This window comes from Pungitius pungitius, chromosome 16, assembly GCF_949316345.1.
Source record: "Pungitius pungitius chromosome 16, fPunPun2.1, whole genome shotgun sequence".
Classification (NCBI taxonomy): Eukaryota; Metazoa; Chordata; class Actinopteri; order Perciformes; family Gasterosteidae; genus Pungitius; species Pungitius pungitius.
Window position 1 is genome coordinate 13,501,088 of NC_084915.1, and position 23,075 is coordinate 13,524,162.

The following is a 23,075-nucleotide window of genomic DNA, read 5'->3' on the forward strand; positions in this document are numbered from 1 at the left end:
AAGTGCATGGAAGTGGACACCGCAGCGTCACCCGGGCATTCAGATGCTAAAATACTGTCAAATCTCTTCATCAATGATGTTCGACCCAGGCATATATATTGTTATAAAGTGTTAAGTGAAAGATTAAATATAATACAGTGTCATCACAAAAATAAGTAACTAATAGTATTGTAAATGAATAAGGAAACAGCATGGTTGTTATAGAGTAGTTAATACACATTGGTACAGAATGTGACTTTGTTGGTTGTCTCAAACATTACTCAAAGCCAATACATTTTTTATTTGACCAGTAATGCACCATTTTTTTCTGTAGAAAGATTAATTCACAGAAATATGCATCACTGAAATGGATTTTTTTAATTAGCTTGCCTGTTTTTCAAAAAATACAAAATTGAATTCAATACTGAATTCATAAATAGAAGTTATTGCACCAAATACATCTTTCGAACCAATGTAAATCTCTTGGAATACAATTCATCTCTGTCTTCCAACCCAAGTGTGAGGAGCCATAACTAACAAACAATTTAACATTTGAATACAGTGAGTCTGGCCATCACTGAAGGATATTCATTTATTTCCATTAGTGAGCCAAAGTATAAGGTGATTATTTTTTGTAATTAGTTTGACTTGGCTAAGCAAAATGAGTCCCCGCACATTCCATCTCTCTTTGTCACGATGGTGATCATTACATTGTATTTGTTGAGGGGATCAGTGCAGTCCAACACTCTGCAGCTGGCCAATCCGCCCTCTGAAGGACACTGAGTGCGTCCTGCTGGATAAGACGCAGCCGCCTCATCAGAGTGTGAAACACATTCATCCCTCGCGTGCACTGTGTGCTGCGGTGCAGCAGCTCCCATGTTGACGTGGACACCTCACAGCAGGACAAACCGAGTCTTTGCTGCCTGGAGGACGGGTTGTTTGCAGAGTTTTTTTTTTAATGCGTTGGCTGCATCGGTTTCCTCCCACAGCCCAAACACTTGTGATTGAAGTGGACTTCACTGCTGAATGAGCCTGTAGGTGTGAACTGAAGTGTGACTGTGATTGTTTATTAATCATTGTTAGATTCGTAATGGACTGGCAGCTTGTGCAGGGTGTTTCCTGCCTTCTGCCCAGTGCATTCTGGGAGACCATCCAGCCTGTTGTTGTCACTTCCAACTGTATTTGGAATCAACACAGCAGCAGGCTAATATTATCGACAGGCTTAATTTTAGCTAATCGCAGCTATTTTATCTGACTACATTGATTTCAGCAATAACACCCGTCCCATCTTTCAAACATAATCCCCTTTAAGGACAAAAGGTAACAAAAGGCAGAATATTTATGAGGAGACCAGCAGGAGAAACCACCGAAAAATAAAACAGCAACAAGACTTTCTGTGAAGTACAGGAAAGTACTAGTTTTTATTCCTTCATAATCAAACTTCACAAACAGCTTGAACTTGTACAATACCTCAGAGAGTGAAAATTACAAAAAAAGTGCTGGTAACATTTACAAAAATCATCCTTACTTAGCAACAATCAGTTTATTCTTCCACACTTTTTTTAGTCTTTTGTATTAAGGCTTAATACTTCTGTATAAAGTATATGCAAGATAAGTCTTCACAGTTTTTCGAAAAAAGTCACAATATCATGTAACATAATGAAGCTTTTACGGCTATTTTCTTTATAATAACAAATACACATCACTGGTAAATATATGTGAAATACAGGGCTTATCGTAAAATGGCAAGTAATGATACTGTTTGCTGAGATAAATTGATTCCACACACTGTTATAGGAAAGTTTTGACATACCATTGCTATAACCGAAGGAGGAGGAAAGTAAAATGATAAGCATAAACACTTGGGAGATCGCCTCCAAAGTTTGGCACATCCCATGAAACAATTTCACAAAGTCTGAGATTTATTTTGGAAATCATAAATATGGAAGAATAGCTAAACTGGCATAAAGTGAAAACATGCTGTGTAGTAAGGTGCTAAATCAGAGATATTACATTGCCAGCCTTTTCCCCCCCCCCCCACATGGACTGACATGAATAAGGTGCATTTGTAAGACTCAAAGCAAGTAGGTCTTTCTTAGATGTCGACAAAATATGTAATAAATACAAGTTTTTCCAAAACAACCTAAATGATTTTGACCAATAGTCTTGAGGCGACCTCGTGTACTCATGCATTCCCATGGACTCAGAGAAATGAATATCTCCGCTGCAGTTGTTTTAACTCTCTAACTGTGGCATGTGAAAGTAAAAGCTGTATTGTTTTCACGGTATGTGTTATTTGCTGTTTTTTTGTGTTTTTTTTTTCTTGTTTTTTGTTGTTGTTGTTGTTGTTTGCTGTAGAAACTGTGACAAACTTGATGAGTAAGGAGATAGAATTGAAAACTGAATGCGAAACTAAGCCAAGATATATTCACAAGATCCTCTAAGCTGCACTGGTTTACAGGTCAACAGATGAGAGCCCTAGCCCTAGACTTACCAAGTTCACCCTCATGCATACTGTACGGTTAAAGTGACGCAACAAGCTTGCTTAAATAGTCTACATCACAAAAGCAATTTGGTTTTAGTGCAAACACAATTGGCTGGCTTCAGCTTCTCAATAATAACGAGCTCACCAAGGAGATTACAAGAAGGCACATACTTATGCTTCCTCTAACACGCAACATATTTAGACAAACCGCAACATCTTTTCGACAACGCCACAAAGCGGGTGAAAACGGGAAAGCTACTACATCCAGAGAAAATGGTGACGTTTTGCTGTTTGTGGATTATTCAAAAATGTACACATACCCATCAACACAATATAGTGACGCTAAGGTCAATAGTTACTGCTGCTGTGAATGACCTTCGCCGAAAGAAGGATGTTGCATGAGGCGTTTTTTTTGCCCGGACGCAGACTCTACAGACGGGAGCGAGTGACGCTGTGTTTGTACGACGAAAAAGGTGCATTTGGATGTTTTGCTTCTGTTATTGTTTCACTTTAAAGCATTTCTCTGTGATTTAAAAAAAAAAAGAAAAAGAAAAAGCACTCAAAGTGACCAAATATGCAGAGAAGACGGGTGCTTTCTAAAAGAAGGACGGCGTGCACGACAGTGGGCAGCTGCGTTTGACTTTTGGTACTTTTGTTCATCATCTTCAAACGCGGTGTGAAGACATTCGACACACGTGGAAGACGATTCCTTCCCTCCGAAAACATGCCGCCTCTGACTTTCAAAGTTGCTGGATTTGTCCAAAACAATCACAGGAGGAAACAACAAGTTTTTAATGCCGCTCAAATTTGGACACCAAATACTCGGGGAGGAGGAGAAGAAGGAGAAGAAAAAAATAAATAAACCTTCTGCCGACAACAACATGTGGATGTGCATTTTAAGAAAAGCGACTGATTCCTGTACCTTTCAATACAAAAAAAAAATACAAAAAAAACCCAAATCAAAACTTTTCCAATATCATCATTTACTCAGCATGGGAGACAACTACGGTTCATGTAGTGCAATGCGTTGAGTGATTTATATTGCTTTAGATTGAAGAAGACCTAAACAAGTCTAGTGCAAAATTTCTTTTCTGGGTTGAGAAGTGGCGTTTGGGTTGATGACACTCGTCCGTCATATCTGCTCGAACCACAGCGAGAACACGCCAGCTCGTTCGGATTACTCCATAGCTCTCAAGTGGAATCCCTTTTGTGATTTTTTTTTCTTTCTGATTATTTAAAAACAAAACGCACTTTCAGATGGGGAAACAAAAAAAACCTGTCAGCAGTAGGTGCCGTGCAGCAATTTGGAAGGAAAGCGCCGATGAATATTTCCTATTATGTGTAATAACCCGTCACCCAAACAATGCGATTAAGTAGCCCAAATGCGAATGGCGTAACTTGGTACATCCGAATGACTCGTATTTTGAACGGGGGGGGGGGAAGGGGGCGGCGGTGGCCATGTTAAGTCACCCGGCGCCAGGATGTCAGCTCACATCTGTGCTAGCGGGTGTCGTCTGTGCAGTTTGTGTCTGTCAAATGCATCTCTCTCAACTTGGGAACGTTGGGAAACTCACTCCAGTCCAGTGTTTGACAAATCATATTATAAAAAACGTCCTTGCACGTACATTAAAAAACATACAGACTTTATCCCCTCTTTCAAAACAGCAGTCAATACATTTCAAACAAGGTTGTTTCATAACAATAATAATAAAATACAAACCGACTTGGAGCATAAATTATCAAAAACAAACAGAAAACACATTACTGCAGCATATATTTCAGGGTTTGCTTAGTTGTGATGTTAACTACCTTTACTACAACAGCTCCACTTCTGCCAAGTTCATAACTATACAGGAGAAGTATGGTTTAAGGGAAATGATAAAATATCAAGCTAACTTAGGCAAAAAGAAAGCCTAACAAAATATACACATATTTATAAGCACATCTTTATAGTTCAACTCAAGTGCATGTTTACAGAAAGCATCTACGTAAAAGATATGGCAGCAAAAAGCCTGAAAGCCGGATGAAGGAACAAACCTAAGCTGCGTTTATTAGGGCGCATCTCATCGATGATTTTTAATGCCAATGTTTGAGAAGTTCTGTCTCTGACACCGGTACAAAACATCGCCAGAATTACAGTAATTAAGTTTCCTATTTTGGACACACACAAGATGAAAAATATACAGCAGGTTCACCTTGAATTAGACCTTACAGTAATAAAATATCGTCAAATTTAGCCAAATGGTTTACATTCCGCTCGCAGGTGATGTCCTTACAAAAATATATGTAATCACTTTTCATAAATATTTGGACCACGTTGTGATTTTAAAATGCGCGTTAGTTTGGTTTTCAATTGATTCTTTATTATGTAGTGATTTTTTTACTGTAATATTTGATTGCAGACCATGAACACCTCAGCTGGGTTTGACTTGAATTGCTGAGACTGAAGGTGTCATTTTTCTCCGTCCTTTCTTTCTTTCTTTGTTTTTTTGTTTTTTTTGGCTTAATAAACAAGCTACAAACATGTGCAAACTTAACAACTTGGTCCATCTCAAGTATAAATGGCTAAATGTACTCAAAGTCACAATGTCAGATTAGTATTTAAGGGACAGCCTCGAAATATTAGACCGTGCCAATATTTGAAGAAAACTGCGATCAAAAAACGCTTTAGATAAAAATCCAATGTGAAGGCGAACAGGTCTACGCTAAATGTGTGGATAGAAGACGTAACCAATGATTAGTATGTTTTGTCAGAGGAAGGATGCAACACTTATAAACATGTTTAACATGCAGTAGTTTACATCACAGGTACTGTGTCAGATTCATTTTTAGGTTTTGTTGCATTTCTCATTTTTAGGTTTTGTTGCATTTCTTATTAGAAACAAAAAGAAAAAGAGTCTATTTTGGTCTGCAACAGGCAAATAAACACAAACACAAAACTATGAACAATTGATTAATTGACAAAAACAAAACGATGCATTTTCACAAGCACCCGGCAATGAGAAACAAAAAAAAAAAAAAAAAAAAAACTGTAGCAAACTAACCCGATCGCTAAGGAACCACACGCCTGCACACGCACACGCACACACACACACACACACACACACACAGAAAATAAATGTTACTTTCTCCATCAAACTTAAATTCTCTTAACCCTTCTTTGGTTTATGAAAACAAACATTGTCTAGTACAGTTTTCTTTTTCATTTGACTTTGTGATGATTAGGGTGGCCCCCCGCGTCACCGACCCCCAGCCTCCTCTAGGTGCACTGCAGGGCTAAAGGTTGCCTAGCAACCATGTCCACCATGACATGTGCATCACGTGGGCCGGGCCGAGAGCAGCCACCGATGTCTTTGTCGGGTCGTTTGTGTGATAGTGCATGCTGTCTACAGACCACACAGGCTTCAGCTGTGCTCAAAGAATACGACATTTGTGTTCAATTTGCAGCGAGAGTAGATTAAACAACTCGAGGGAAAAGTACATTATACTAAACTTTGATGTAATGGGCAATGTTTGCTACCTCATGACCAAATACTCAACAGATGTGTTAAAAAAACACACACACATCGCATAAGTGCTGGAAATCCGCCTTAATGTTAGGTGAGTTAAGTGTGGAAAACGAATGCCAGACTAGGTGTTGGAATGCGCTGGACGTGAACAGGAATGCATGTTTTTAGTTTGACGCACTTTGAAAAACGAGCCGTCTCGTCGAGCCGGGACCGAGCCAAGAATGAAAAAAAAAAAAAAAACGCCGCAGCGAACACAAAGAGGCTGAATGTTTAGTCTTCTGAGGCTGAATCGTGCCTTAGTCTCCTCAGCTTTGTGAACACATTTTCATTTTTTTTTTTAAAGATACAGAAAGCCTGTTATCGAGGGACATTCAAAATATAGCTTGTGTTCCATGAAAAACAAAGTTCTCCAGGACAAAAAGCTGTGTAGACAGGACTGCATGCTTCATTTGGACTGATGGACGCTTGTTACCTGATGCTGTCTCCTAAAAGCCTCATGGGGGGTGGAGTGATAACTGCATTAAATGTGCATTTTCATCGTAGGCGTTTTCTCCCATTTACTTGAGAATTATGCATTATGGAGGATTTAAAGATTCAAAATATATAGACATCACTTGCTTTTGGCATTTTTGTAATACTGAATTTCTTTTTCTTTTTTTTAAACAATTTTCAATTTGTGTGTTCAATCTCACATCTAATTTAAGTGTTTTTTTTCCCCTTCTGAATCTGGCACAGTAACTAGGCTGGAGAAGGTTACAGAGAAATTTAATTAGTCCACAGGGGACCGAATAATAAGCCCTCCCAACACCTTTCATCTCACAGCCACTCGGTCCTGAAACTCCATTTATGCTTTTTACGTGCTCGTTGCTTTCCCTTCACAATCTCAAGCTGCAAACAAACAACATGGCCGCTGACGGATTCAACTTGAGTTGACGGTTGTGGGGGAATTTTTTTTTTTGCCATTGACTCCACATCCCACACGTCCAGTGTCTCTGCTGCAGAGCTGCAGGACGCGTGTCAGAATCTGAACAATGTGGCAAGGTTTTACCCCTTGCAGTCAACGCGTGGCGCCCTCTGCCAAGCGCGAGGCGCCACTGCCCCCCCCCCCCCCCCCACCCCGCCACCGCAAACATACAGCACTTACTGTATATGGCTCGTTTTGTCAGGGGCAAAGGCCGAGACTAAAGGTGGAACGTGTGTAACCCGCCAAACAGCAACGAGAGAGCGAGAGAGCAACGTGGAAATGAAAAGGTCTCCAGAACCATCCGAACCCTCTAAACCTACTTGATTGTTTCATTCAAAAACGTGAAAGAGTGATTGGATTTTTATATCTTTGAATCCTCCAAGCTGTATAAATGTAAGATGAAAATAAAACCTGCAGATGTAGCTTTTACTGTATATGAATAGAGCATTTCAGGTATTTTAAAGGGTAATCTTAGGATGTACACACAACCACCAGGTCTGAGCAGTAATAGTATAAATAGTATTTATTTCAATAGACCATTGTGTATATACTGTATCTGTGCAATGTAGGAGAGAGAGACTATGAATATTCTGTATAGTTGCTGTATGTACTGATAGGCACTTGATAGGCATATCCCCTATATCCCACAAGGTACTGTATACTCTGGCTGCAGTTATGTCTTTATCAAACTATCTGAGAATGCATTCTTCATCTGTGTGGAGACGGTGATACTTAAATATATATAGTACATTTGTAGGAAGTTATCTATTTCACTCTTATGTGTACTGTAGAAGGCCCAAAAGACTAAAATGCAGTTTTCTGGATGTACTCATGCGTTTTCTGTATTCTACTCTTAACTTTGTGACTTTATTCAAGCTTGAATAAAAGGATCTGACTTAAAAATGTGTGGCGACCGACTGAAAGACAAACAGGAAGACAGACGCATGCTTATCAAAATAAAATACACCTGTTCCTTACTCAACGTGACCCTCACCATTACTATCTTCCGTTTCCTTGATTTCATCTCAATGCGAAGCATATAAGCGTTTATAGTATACTGTGAAACAAGACTCATTAACTGTTATCCTTTATCCAGTAGCGTGAAGCTATGTATGTATAAACAACGTCACTATGATCACCGTAAAAAAAAAAAAAAAAAGCAGAAGGAAGTCTGAAATTAAGAAGTATAACGATGAATTAAACATACTGCAAGAAGGACAACGATGTACTGTAGACCCTGTGTCTCTACTCTAGATAAACAAAACATGAACAGTAATATATTTGAAACACAATACAAACAGCTGCAGGCTCAAGGCTATTATCTACTTTTCAATATGTTTTGTTCTGGAAAATATGCAAACACTTTGCAAACATAAAGTCTCAACTTTTTTTTTTTTTCAAACTAACAACTAGAAGAAGCACGATTGAGATAAGGACTTATTTTCATGGATAATGTTGCAATTTTTCACCAACTTTTTCTGCAACACCGAGAAAAGAGAATTAAGCACCACCACGAGTAGCTGAAGCCGTATAAGGAATATATAACTATGGACAGTGAAGAGCATGTGATGCTAATGCAACAAGGGGGGGGGGGTACGCTAAAGCACGTTATGACACACTGGAGAGAAGGGTTCCTCCCCTCCCAAGCCCGGGTCTGCTCTCAAACACCTTATGATACAAGAAGTCAACTGACGATTGGACGAGTTATTAGCCCTCATCCGGATAACGTGGAGATCGGCTACCTTTGTTATTCCAAAAAGAAGGAAAAATAAAAAAAACAGAAGATAGAGAAACGATTGATAGTGTAATTCTGAAATCAAATAGTTCAACAAAACCAACATCTAGCTACTTAACCTACTATTTAGACCAATGATACCACAAAGCTGGTTGTACTCATCTAGCTACAGTCAATAGTGCATTTGATATATGTGTTTACACAAAATATGTAAAAATTTAGGTGCCGTGAAGGAATGCTAGATCACTGAATACACACATTACACTGAAACAATTCAATTCAACTCATGCCTCTGCCTCTCGCTGTCAAAGAAGTGCTGATGTTGGTTTGGCAGTGTTTAACTTGGTACCGAACAGACAACGACACCGACACCGCGAGCCGTACGTGTGGCAGTACTACTGTTGCAAAGAGATCTTGGCAGTTGCTAACGTGTTTCCGTTTAGTGCATTGTCTGTTAAGGCATGAGATAACCCTCCGCGTGCTGTGTGGAGACAAGTAGAGCACTAGAACGCAGCAATATCGCCACAACAACGGCTACAAAACGGGGAACAATCCGGGCGTATATGTGCACACCGAAAGGAGACGGGCCTAATCAAATGTTGGATAGTGTGCTACTTTTACTGAGGACTCGTCTCCCGCTTCCTCGACATTATTATATTTATGTATTTTTTTTCTTTTCTTTTTTTCTTTTTTTTTTCCACCGAGGAGAAACCAGAACACAGGAAAGTCTCACATGCTCGTCACTTGACTTCACTTCAGCTGACTCTACGGGGATCAGAAACCTAGTAGCAATCGTATGAAATTTCAAAAAGCCGGAGAGAACTTCTCCAAACGGGCTCCACGAAGCGCGGCGGTACTCGAATGTTGCGGTCGCCGCGTTGGCCCCCCGAAAGGTTTAGAGAGCTGCTTCTCATAGTACCTGCGCTGCATATTGCAAAGGAAGCCCTACAGTTCAGATATTCCACTCATTAACAGATTGATTAGGCAAAAATACACCACACAGACGTACAAACACCAAGGAAGGGACACAACCGTGTACAACCCACACATATCAAAGAAGCTGCGTTCCATCACCTCCCACACCTTAAAAACCCCACAGAAAGTTGTTCTAGGACACACGTATCATTTATGTTACACACACACACGCGCACGCGCGCACACACACACACACACACACACATACATACATACATTTTAAATGTATTACTATTAATAATACAAGAATAGCTATTATTATCATTACCTCCGCCAACGGAGTTGGACGGGAGTCGTGTATTATTACTGTTTCACTGTTCATGTCGTTTGGCTTGGATGTTCTTGGAGGAAAAATTGTGTCTGTTTCTAAAGAAATGCGATTGATTAACTGTCACAGGGAGCTGACTCCATAAAAGAATGAATTCAAAAGGTTAAAACGTAGATGAGCACACATTATGGTACATATTTAAATAAAAATAAATGCTTGCATTAACACGGCACATGGATATACTGTAGGTAACTGCAAGCCATAACAAAAGCCAAGAACCACTGAATTACTTAATGAATAAATTGAAACAAAGCTATTCTTACATGTGAACTCTACAACCAAATGTTAGATTAAAAAAAAGAATCCTCTTTTCTAAAACTATAGTATCTCTGTTAACAGTAGTGCACTTATTGGTTTAAGCAGTGCAACATATATGCAAGAAAATAATGCAGTCCACTTATCAAGATTAACAAAAAAAAGGTTTCCTTTTTAAATTGAATAAAAGAAAATCATAGAAGTTCATTTAAGGAAAATGATTAAATATTAAGCACAGGCATTTTAAGAAAATGTGCAAAGTAGCACTTTGTTTTTTTAAAATCTACAGCAGGTCTTTTTAAGACCGCTGTATGCAGTTTGTTATTCTTTAAACAGTACAACTACGAAAGTGTTTGCTCACATAAATGAGCGAATCCTCCAGATTGTAGTTGCAGGCAGTTGCATGTGTGTGTGTGTGTGTGTGTGTGTGTGTGTGTCCTATTTCGAATAAAAAGCAATAGAAAACGATTCAAATATTAGAAATTAGCCTTACGTGATGTGATGCGTGGATGGAAAACTTTTGCACACTAGCTTCCAAATCTATTCTCTACATGCTGTGTCCAAGAGTTTAGAAAAATCAGGAATGTTTACTATTGTCCAGAAAGTCCATCTGCAACTTGTGGTATATCACGAAAAAAAACGCGCCGAGACTGCGTCTCATTTTATAACGTTTGCCATAGCGCCATTTGAGCTGCCGAGAGGAGCAAACGCACGAAGAGTCATGCGATTAGCCCCAACCAGCTGAAATAGCGATGCGATAGTAATGGATGCGTCGTTACACAGGGGTCTGACTGATTCAAAATGAAACCCCTCCCTCGCTAACACTGTTAGGGTCATCGACGATAACGACAAGCCTGGACCTCCCAAATGTTATAATCTGATTATCAAATTGCAACCGTTAAAGGCTGATCCATAACAATAATTACAGTGACAATTTCATTCTACATCCCATTACAGTCAGGTGCAAGTTGAGGAGCAGCAATTATGAAGAAGAGAGTTTAGTCACGTGTGCCAGCCTGCCATAACTGTGAATGTGAAAGGCTAAAACAAAAAAAACATCAGCAAAAGAATTTTTTCTTTTTTTCTTTCTCATGTTTTTAAATGGAAGAGGTCTAGTAGCCTTAACAGTCTTTTAGGATATTATAGTGGCAGTGTATGCAAATGACTTAAACTCCAAACTTCAGGAAAAAAAGAAACATATTTTTGCTCAAATGTTGTCTCGTCAACACACCCTAATTTAGTAAACGTAATCTTAACCATCAAAAATGCATGGACAGCAATTACAAAACATGTGAGAAATATTAATCCCTGTCACAACCGACAGGAAGTTACATTTCAGTAAAATGATTGAAATTGGTACCTTGACAACAGCTGCATTATAATCCCTTAATACCATAGGAATAAATAAAACCCAGTGTCAAATTAACTACTCTCCTTTTTTTATTTTACATTAGAAGGCAATCTTGTGACCATCAGTATTTTTTTAGAGGGAATATTTAGCCCAACCCTAGTTGATTTTTTTTTTGTTATTGTTGTTGTAAATTATACCACAGTAAGCTTGGACATCTATAGTTTCCAAACTGGTCAGTATGGGTTCACAACTGCCATGATTAATGTTTCACGGCATTGTACACACACATACACACACACACACACACACTCTCGCGCACGCGCACACACGGACTAAAAAGACAGACATATGCAAATACACAGACGCTCAAACATATATGCACATGTATATTCATTCAGACATTTCTACACTAAAGGTGTGTTTGTGTGTATGTGTTTCTTTCGTAGGCCTTTCGGTAGTGTTCAACACATAAATCATTATTTTAGGAAAGCATACATTTAGAGGCCTGTAGTTAGGATCCATCCAGTAGATCAATATCAAACTACTAAGCCTTAAGGCCACCATCTTTTTTTTCTTTTAGAATAACAGAAAAGAAAAAGAAAAAATCATAATCTTTTTTTTTTTTTGGGAAAATTAATGTGCCAGTGTCTATACTCATTACTCTTCATACCTCAAAATAAGAAAAGGAAAATCTAGTGCCATTTTATTTGTCATTCTTTTTGAAAGAAGTTTATCTATTAGTACTTATCCATCGGAGACATGCATTCGCATGTGGTCATTGAAGTGCTCCATTTGGTCGAACTTGGCAGGGCAGACGGAGCACACGTAGGTGGTCCCTTCTTGGCAGCTCGCCTCTGCAGCTACGCCCACTCCTGTTCCAACCCCGGCCCCTACGCCAGCACCTCCGCTCGCCGGCATGGCGAGGGCCACCACTCCGGCGCCGGGCTCGGGGACGGCCATGGGCATGGGAATGGAGACCGGGCCCGGGGTGCCCGCGCTCCCCGACAGCCCCGTGATGGCGCTGCCTGTGCTGTGCAGGGCCATGTGCCTCTCCAGCAGGGTCTTGTGCGAGAACTTCTTCTTGCAGATGTAGCACTCGTAGGACTTCTCTCCACGGTGCAGCCGCATGTGGACGTTGAGAGAGCTCTTCTGGGTGAAGCGCTTGTTGCAGATGCTGCACTGGTAGGCGCGCACCCCTGTGTGTGTCACCATGTGTTTGATTAAGTAATCCTTCAGGGAGAATGAGCGCCAGCAGATGCTGCACTGATGAGGCTTCTCACCTGGAGGTACATGCAAGACAAAAGCAACGGGGGGGGAGAAAAGAAGGGGACACATTTTGAGGACGAGGTTTACAAAACATGGAAGAACTTGTGCAGCTACTTTTGACGCCTGACTTCACCAGCGGTGCTTTTCAATTAGTCCTCTATAAGCTTTGTGTAGATGCTGCTTTCAGAATGTGCTGCGTGCTACAGACCGGTGAGGAAAAAGGTTTCCTATGACGCCCCTCTGACGCTGTAATGGTAACATTATTGATATAAAAAGTTAAAATGGCTGTGAAGTCCACAAGGAGGGTTTGAAATACACAGCGATAATTTGAATTCCTGTACGAACCAAATCATTTACAATCCTGTTTGGTTTGTTCAGACGTAAGCACAATTTACATAATTATGATATTCTTCAATTCAAGTCTGGGAAATATCAAAGTAATAATAATTGCATAAAACAAACAGGAAGAAGAGACAGAGCTGACAAAGCTTGCGAATAAGCAATTTATATCATGCAAGTTAATGAGTCCTGTGTGTCTCATGTTTGCCGCTGCACTGAATAAATGTGAAGCGACCTGTTTTGATTTAATGAAGCCAATAATTTGTACTTTTATTTTCTCCCCTTTTCTCCCTTATTTTTACCTGATAGAATCAGTTACACTTTTGCACCATACAGCTGGCACATATAGAACAGGTATTCTTAGCCATATTCGCTAATATATTTGCATTACATTGCCTCATAAAAGCCGTTGCTGCTTTTTAGTCTGTTGTTATTGCAACTACACATGTGTATTATGTACCAATGTGTCCATTGTCTATTAGATTTTTTGAGTGTGTATTGTTACAGATGTCTATCTTAAAGAATTACATTAAATTACACAAAAACTATTCTATAAATATAAATAGTATTTTTACAGAAATAAAAATTAAAGTTGCACATGTATCAGATGCATTGTAATCTCATAGGAGCACTATATTACGATACGTCAGGCTGGCATTCGTTTTCTTTTCTTCAAAAAAAAAATCATATTTGTTACGAGACTGAGTAAAGGCAGTAATCCGTCATTAAATCCCGTGAGACGTTGAGATCTCGTCCCTTTGGGACTGATCGATCAGGGACTTTTCCACATGACACCGCTCTGCTCTGCTCTGCACGACTGTGTGAGCGAAACCCAGGAGGATTCGGTTTGAAATGGTCGTCCTAGCTGGCTCTGGTTCTTATGAATAATAATGACTGTTTGAGTAGGCAATCTTCTAATTATATGATATCTAATTCCTTCTGTCTGTGGTGGTGATTCCTACAGTTTGTGATTGATACGGCTGTCAGTGCGACAGGAAAGCAGTGCGCAGCGTAATGATCGGCTGCATAACGGTCGCCGCGAGTCAGAGGGAAATGACACAAAAAGTACTATGCAACTGTGACTTAAGTGATGGCAAAATACATGCTGCGTTTTTATACTTTTCCACGATGAAAACACAGCATACGCCTGATGTTAAGAGTTTTTCATCCATTAACCAAAGACATTTTAAAGTTTTTTTTTTCTGCAAACACTAGCTACACTGAGTCCGGCTAATAAAATAATTAAAATAATCTACTGACAAACCCCCGACTCCCCGCGCAAACAACTTCACTTGACATTCACAGACTTCACAAGACATCCTGACTCACCGGTGTGGACAAACATATGTTTGACGTAGTTCTGTTTCGCAGTAAAGGTTTTACTGCAGAGAGTGCATTCATAGGGCTTCTTCTCCCCCGGACCGATGCCTCCAACGAGCTGCTGCTGTTGCTGCTGCGATGCCGTTTGCTGCACCGACATGGAGTTCGGGAACGACGCCATGGCAGCGTTGGGCACGGCCACGAACTGGGGTTGCTGCTGGACAGGAAGGTAAGGGAAAGGCTTGGTGTCTCTGTTCGTCGGCGGGTGAAAGAGCGTGGGCAGGAATTGGGAATTGATCCTCAGATTGCTGGTGAGTGATTCTGCCTGGCGCATGTAGTGCGGGGCGTTTGACAGGGAGTGGGACATGACCGAGTTTGGCAGGGGCTGCATCATGCTACTGTCACTAGTGCTGTGGGATGTGTCCCCGTCGTCTGGGTCTTCCACTTGCTCTGGGGACGAGTCGTTGACCTCTATATGCACCGGGCCTCCTTCGCCCTGCTGATGGCCGTCGCCGTCGCGGCCGAAGCCCGTCAGGTACTGCTGCTGCTCCGTGGCGTCTGGCTCGGTGCTGATGGAGGAGCTCACCCCTGAGTCGAAGCTCTCAACCTTGGACTCACTCTCCACACCCTCGGTGTGGTCGGTGTCGTCTTGGCAGTCCCCCAGGTTGTCGTAGCAGCTGTGCTCGTCTTCGGCCTCCTGCTTTATGTGCATCCCCCCCGTGTGGATGCGTACCGGCCGGGGCTGCTTGCGGCAGTGGGTGGACTCCGCCGTGGAGATGAAGCGGTCAACCTGCTGAGACCTCTCCTGGATGCGGTTCATCCACGGCGGATCTTGAGATTGCTGGACCTCCTGAGTGCTTAGAGTCGGATCGTAGTTTGTCGACATGGGGGTAATGTACAGGGAGCGCTCGCGGGTGCCGTTCTGCAGAGTGAGGCCGGGGTAGGGGTACAGTGATGATGTGTATGCACGGTCAATGCTTTGAGATGTTGCTTGCATATAACCTGACTCTGCGTCGCTGCTGGGCCCGGACGTGCCGGACTCCGGCGTGCCGCGGGGCGTATCCTGACCCGAGTCTCCCGGTATGACGGGGAAGCCCCCCGGCCCGGCCAGGCCCACATTCTGGGACACGATGCGGGTGCACTCATCTATGACGGTCTTGATCTGGAGGATGCTGGCAGCAGTCAGGATTTGCAGGGCCTCTGACTGAGATACCCGCAGAATCCCGCTGTACATAAAGTCAATCAGCTTTTGGATGGATTGCACCGAGACCACCGAGGGGATCTCAATGTCGCTGTAGCCCAACAGCAGCTTGTCCTGAAAGAAGGGGCTTCCAGCAGCCAGCACGCAGCGGTGAGCTCGCAGCATACTTCCATGGATCCGAACAGTCACGTCACAGAAGTGCCCACGGTTGCGCTGCTCATTGAGGGTCTCAAGTACAGAATTGCTGAAGTTGTGGAGATTGATGTTATGAATGCGCTCGGTCATCCCCTTGCAACTGATGTCACCTGCAAGCGGGACGCAACACAGCTGACTTAAAAGCGCTCCTCACACAGTCACCACACTGGATTGAAGTGAAGGGGTGTAAAATGTTTAACAACAGCACATTTGCATTACGGGTTTACAGTATTACTGATATATTGGGATGAATGCAACCGTGTTATTCAATAATTAAATATACACTATTTAATGGAATAGTCATGGGCAAATGCATCACAATTTATTTTTGGCCGCAGCCCGCTCACGGTACTCCAATCAATTACATATGTGATGAGCGACATTATTACCGATATGTTAATATGAATCCTCCCATTCTCAATTTCCAAACCTCAATTAAATTTCTCTCTTGAAATCACCTTTATAAGTTTTCACACTGACAAGGTGAAAGACAATTAAGATGGTTGACATCTAATTAATACAAGCTTCCGTTTGTGTGGTCCTAAAATCCCTCCTACCACCAGTAGGTGGCGCACCGGGCTTATATAACGGCAGGCCTCTTTTGTTAGCCATGTGTTCCCTGTGATGGCGCTTCCTAACTATCCTCGGAATAGATGTGACCCGGTTGATCGGTGCGTAAGATAACTTAAGATGCTCTGCATCGTAAAGTAATGAAAACCTTCACGTAAATTAGAGAGGTAGAAGGTGTCAAAATTATGCAAATTGAGGGTTTCCATAGTTGCTGTAAAATCAATTTCCTTTGCACATAAACATACTTAAATTAAGTAAAATGTAATTAAAGCAGTTGACCCTATTTGACTGAATATTGAACAGCCCTTTTCTTTAAGGTAAATGTCTTCATTTTGATCTGGGAAACAAATCCACGTCCAACACGTTGTGGATAATTCATTTAACGTCTGTCAATGAATAAGATATTCAGGAAAACATATTGGTAATGAAATGTCAGAATCAACTACAGTATGCGCGGGGAAACTACTTGCTTTATAATTTGGAATGCAGATGTACACAGGACAGAAATAAATGACACAGTAGTGGTAAAGCATATTTGATAGTAACATATATCTATCCGACTGAAGTGGAATTTACAAAGAGTACGACAGTGTGCTCCAGAAACGAGCATTGATACTCCACACTCTGCCCGCCAAGTTGTGTTCCAACTTACGCGTGAAAGGTAGAAGGCAGAAACACTGAAGCGGCACTCACAGTTAGATGACGTTTTGTTCCGAAGGTGTTTGTGTGGCTGGTGATGAAGTGCGGCTCAAGCTTCAGTTTGCTGGTGGAGATGGCTGATCAGAGGCCCGGGTGCTAGGCAAGGCTGTCAGTCCTCTCTGTCCAAATCATGTGTTGCTCTGCCATAGTGTTTGGAGGAGAGAGGGGGGTGCGGGAGGGTGGGGGGGGGGGGGGGAGAAAAAAAGACAAAGACAAATCTTAATGCCACACACTGCCTCGTCGATATTGCCACTCCCTCGGTGAACGGGGCGCCGCGGCAACACAAATATCTTCCACAGGCTGCAACAGATGTGTGAAGAGTTTTCAAAGCGAGGTGAACGCACAAGACCACCAATTATGAACCAAGGTTGAAAATAAGACGGGTGTAAAAGCCAGTTCTTCCCTTCTGCCGCTATCTTCCCCGCAGGGCGAATAAAAAAAAATAAAAAAAACCACACCCTTTTTAAAAAGAAAAATTCATCCGAATTGCTTTACGAATTTAACCGGATCCAAATATTTTAGAAAAAGTCTCAGTCACCAAGACGGAGACGGCGTGTGGGGACATTTTTCTGTTCTTTTTTTCCCCTTTTTGGTATCCACAAATGGAACAAGACAATGTCTAATCCAGTCGCAGAGCGGGCATTAGAAGTTGTGATAATAGAAGAAAAAAAAAAGTCTCAAATTAACTACACAAGGCATTCATTGAAAAACACAAGACAGGCATTCAACAACGTTAAGCATGTGATGAGCTGGCTCGCTGGTGCTCAGAAAGCTTCACACACTGTACACACACACAGTATCTTGCAAAGGATTCAACTCAAAAGTGGAGAAAAAAAAAAAACCCAACCACATTCAAGCGAGAAAAAAATACATTGAACCAATGAAAAACGCCGTTACATTAGTCCAATGGCCTTCAAATATTTATACTGCAAAGCTTTCAAAGGTATGTGGAAGTCCCTCGCAAACTCTGTTTTTCGGGGCTGAGAGTTTGGATCAGAATTATGAGCGTAATCTGACACTCTAACATACTTTATGGAAACAATGTCAAAATGTTTTTGGTAGCTGTCACGCTGGCTACAACACGAACATCAAGTGCTCCCTCAGGAATGCCAGTAACAACAGCGTGTTGCTGAATGAACGGAACGAGGTGAGGATTCGACCAGACCTGTGCGTTGATGTCGGCACGTATTGTTCTTTCGGGAATCCTTTCAGATTGAACGCGCCTCCTCGCTTCTGAGAACACACACCGGAGGTGGAAACTACAGGTGACTACGAGGTTGGGATTTTCAAAAAAAAGCCACCCGGGTGTTTTTCCACTGGTGGGATCGAGGTGACAGACCATCAGGCCCCGAATAGGAGGATGGTTTCATCCGAAGCTCTGCTTTGAGGCCACAGGGCCCCCACGTTGAGAAGTGCAGAGACATGTGCTCGCTCTCTCGGAAATGTCCTTGTCAACCAACATATCTGCTGATTAGATATAGAAAAGTAATAGCGTGTCTAGCAGCAGAGGGTGATCACTTGATACTGAGATGCATCATTCTTTGGCACTGAAGCACACACACACACACACACACACTGGTTAGTTGTTCCGTCTTATATTTTAAGGTGAAATCTAAAATGTAACTTTTTCCTGCTTTTTTGCTCTTAACAGCAAGCTTCAGCCCGTTTGCCGCGAGCCTCGATGCAACCCTGAACCCAAAACACGGGTTCTAATAACTAACCATAACACCCTTCTGTAGGTGTAACCTTTGCCTTCACAATGCCGCCGCCACTGAAATAATTAACAATTGACTAATTCGAATTGAAAAACCAACAGGAATACAGTGCTGAACCCTCTTCTTCCTGAACACAAACATGAGCCCAAATGCTTGAATCCATAACCGTGGCAAATATTTGACCTTTTCTTTTTGTTTTGTTTTTCATTCATTTTCAGCAACGGATAAAACCGTATTCCTTTTGCCATGGGCCCTGTTTTTTTTTTTTTCTTCTTCTTTTTTTTTTCTTTCCGGGGACTAATGCTAGACAATGCAAACATGTATGTTTCCCTCTCTGCGGCTCCCCTCGCCAACCCAGACATGTAAATCCACCTGCCTGAGGGGTAAAGTGAGGTGAAAGCAGGCAACAAAGGAGCGGGCCAAGAGAAGCAGGCTTCAGTTGCCCGGACTGCCACTCACAACAGTGATTCCATTTTAGCCGTGACACAGTGGGTGAGCAGCAGCCAGCGCCTACCTGCAGTGAATTCTAATCAGCCCAGGGGTCTGCCCCCCCCCCTACCCCCCACACCCCCCCTAGCCCCCCCCCCTCCCTCCCTCCTGTACCCTGCCTTGGACTAAAGGGGCTGATGATCCTTCAAAATTAATTAGATCCTTGTAGGAGGCAGCCATTTTCTTTCACTTCCAAAAGCTCCACCCAAAAAAACATTTTTTTTAAATTCAAAATCGGGGGGAGGGGAGGGGAGAGAGGGGGGAGTTATTTTACCATCCTCGTATTGATCTCCATCTCTGTGTGCTGCTACCTGTTTCCTGTTTCATCACGTTGAAACTCTATTCTTTCGTCTGTCTGTCTCTCTGTCTGCCCCCCCCCCCCCCCCCCCCACCCCCCTCCCTCTCCACCCTTCCGACAAACCTTCCCCAACACCCTCCGCCCTCCTCTGGCTGCCTCTCTCCGTGCTCCCAGCTCTGTGTCTGCCTCTGTAGAGTTTGCTGTCAATAAATCCCCAGAGGTCAGTTTGTCTGCTGGAAATCAGACACAATGCTTCAGACAGCCAATGCCGTGCATGCTCTGCTGCTGCCGCCACAACAAAGACTGAGGACGGGTGGAGGGGTGGAGGGGGGTGGTGAAGAAGAAGAAGAAGAAGAAGAAGAAGAGAGAGAGAGAGAGAAAAAAAGGAGGCGAGGCAGATGAGGATGGTAACTTCACCAGGCAGACTCCAGGTTAATCAGCCGCCTGTATTGGGTGACAAGCTCATGGAATACGCTGCATCGAATCGGACATTAGTTAATCAAAGGGGGGGGAGGGAGGGGAGGGGAGGGGAGGGGAGGATAAAATGGGAAGATGGGGGATGGGACGGAGGACAGACATAAGAGGCGTGCTTATGAAAGGAGCCGTATCGGCCACGTGAATAATGTACATCCTGAATATGCAAATACTGCTTACAGCGCACGCTACAGTCACATATTCAAGCCTCTTGATGCATTTAAATCTGGAGACAAAAGGGCCAGTGGGGCATTGTTGAAAAAGGCTCATGTCCATGCATGTGCATTCAGCTCCTCGGTCAATCTAATGCAGATTTGCCTTTATCAAGAGTGTTTTGTGTTGCATCTAATTAATAATAATGTATGAGTTTGTTTGAAATCTCTGCTGCTGCTGCTTAACCGTCGTTGCGGTTCTTAATTGCGATGATCCATTTAGCCCAAGAGCATTAGCGTATAAACTGCCAGAAATCATACTTTAATAGTATGGTTTGGATACATGGAAACAATGTAAATGTGCGTCAAACACAGTGGGAAAATGTTAATAAGCAGTAATCAAGTGATGTGTTGTTCTGGAAACTGATAATTCAACTCCAATGAAGACAAGCGAAACAATTTACAGCGAGAACTCGCTGCAATCAGTCAACACCAGCAACTTTTAATGAATTCAAATAATTCCTCAGGTAATGCTGTTGTGTCGTGGTTCCCTCTGATCAGCACAATTCAAAATTATTCTTTCGGGCAACTAAATATTCATCTCAGCCCGGCAATGTTGTGTTGGCTGATTGAATCTGAGTAATTTAGTGTGCCGTGTGTCTTATTATATTCGAGTGTTCGACCATAACGTGGTGAGGCAATTAACAGGGAAGGTATGCACCTAAATCACCCACACCTCGGGAGACGAGAGAAGAAAACACCCCACAGTCTCGCAATTTAATTGATTTGCCTTTATAGCAGTCACCGAGAATCACCAACAAGCACGTAGGCTGGTTGGCGAGTTGAGCCAAGATTTTTTTTTACACAACATTTGCTTTTCTTTTTTTCCCCCCACTCTTTACTTCCTTCTCCATTTTTTTTTTTTTTTGTTCTTTCTGAAAAAACGGTACAGTGTCACATCCCCAACGAAAGACTCCAAACGTCCAACGCTCCAACCGGGTGTCGTCCCAACAATCGGGACACGAGACGTCCTGTTACTGTACTTTGAACTGGCCCTTCACCTAGAACGCAGGCTTCAGATTCCCCCCCCCCCCCCCATTCAAAATACAGTTTGGGTTTCAGCCCCCCCCCCCCGCCCCTGGGGGCCGCTTAAAGAATATGCAAGCGGCGTGAAACAGCATTCCATTAAATCACAACTCTTTTATTTTTTTAATCTTACTCTGTACTTGGTGGAAGTAATAGCATAGAGTGTAAGGTTGCGCATCGCACACTATCGGGTGCTGCTAACTCTTTATAGCGCCCATAAATGTAATCTAACTGCCCGTGTTTTTAGTTCCTGCCACTAAAATGTCTCCAATAGGCGAGCGGGATCAATGTGAGAACACGTTTAGCCCGGACCGGATCCCCAATGCGACAGGATGTGCGGCTTTCAAATAAATTCCTCGGGCAAACACAAACAACACACACTGCGACGCCGCTACACAAGTAAAGGACAGTTTAAATATTTTTTTTTTTTTTTTGACAGGACAGCTTGTTCAACTTCGTCATTTTCTGTCAAAAAAAAAAAGAAAAGAAAGAAAAACACACACCCACCAGCGCCACCCGTTATCCATAGCACGTCCTTTGTCTATTTGCAGATGGGAGGATAATCTACTTTCTAATACACTTTTTCATGAACACAAACATTCCTGAATTAGTGCCGTCGGTTACTGCAGTTTAGTGCTTCCAAAAGGAGAACGCAGGGCAATAAACAAACAGCCACAGCTGGCTCACGGCATTACAATTACAAAAGACAGCACCCCACTTTGGATTCAGGAGAGGACGCTTTTAAGAAATACCTCAGGAACCGGCGAAAAATGAGCAAAGAGAACCATCATTCGACAAGTCTGCAAAAAGCAGCCCCTGACCCCGAAGCGGATAACGCTGAATTCAAGAGTCATCATGGAGGCTCAAGTGTCGACGGCGACTGCCTCTCTACACCCATCGAGGACATTTTGCCTCTCCAAAAAAAAAAAAAAAAAAAAAAAAAGGACCTCGCGGCCTATTGAGAGATCTTCATGAACTTAAAAGCTGCTCATACAGGACTTCTCTGTCTGTTACTACTGTATCACGGTCGAAGGCCGGGCTCTCACCTTTTGTTCTACTCGCACGCGCTTGTGTTTCTTGCGTCTCGTTTCATTGCCCGGATTTTTTACACCGGCGAGCGCGCTCCGTGCAACACACCGGTGCCGCGTTGCACGGAGCGGCTGTAGCACCTTTATATCTCTGAGGAAAAAAAGAAGAAGAAAAAAAAAAAGAAAAACAAAGTTTCTCCTCATTTCATGTCCTTGGGAGATAAAACGGGACAAAGGGGTTTTGTGCTGAATCATAAGCAGATTGTGTGGGAGCTCTGCTAACAAGCAGCGTTGGAACCCAGTGCACAGCGAAGCCTCTGAAGATGTTTAGGTTAAGTATAGGCTTTGACATGTTTGTCACTAGACAGACGAAACAGAACGAAAACACTTTTGACGCTAAACAACAAAGGAGAGCGGAGGGCCCCGTTGGGAAAAAAAAAATAAACGGGTGGTTCGGTGTGCGTGTGGTCAGACGGCAACGTGTCTTTAAAATCTGGATAATGTCAATGCGGTTGTGACATGCGCTGTAATGCGTTACGTGTGGGATGGTAATAGCAATGAAAATAGAATGTCGCCCCCCCCCCCCACACACACACACACACACGTTCACCTTTGAGTCCCGGGGAGGTCGTGGAAAAGAAGAGCGTGAAAACCCAAATCAT

General features: G+C 42.5%; 1 protein-coding gene across 1 annotated transcript in view; it reads right to left on the minus strand.

Annotated features, from left to right (window-relative positions):
• Positions 1 to 1,376: 1,376 nt before the first annotated feature.
• The window catches only part of zbtb20 (zinc finger and BTB domain containing 20), a 31,524-nt gene continuing 9,825 nt past the window's right edge, over positions 1,377 to 23,075 (minus strand). Inside the window, exons 2-4 of the mRNA XM_037467019.2 lie at positions 17,166 to 17,311; positions 14,516 to 16,012; positions 1,377 to 12,861 (exon numbers count right to left, since the gene is read on the minus strand). Coding sequence (XP_037322916.1) covers positions 12,326 to 12,861; positions 14,516 to 15,992 — 2,013 coding nt within the window. The 5' untranslated portion in view covers positions 15,993 to 16,012; positions 17,166 to 17,311 and the 3' untranslated portion in view covers positions 1,377 to 12,325. The remainder of the gene's footprint in view (positions 12,862 to 14,515; positions 16,013 to 17,165; positions 17,312 to 23,075) is intronic.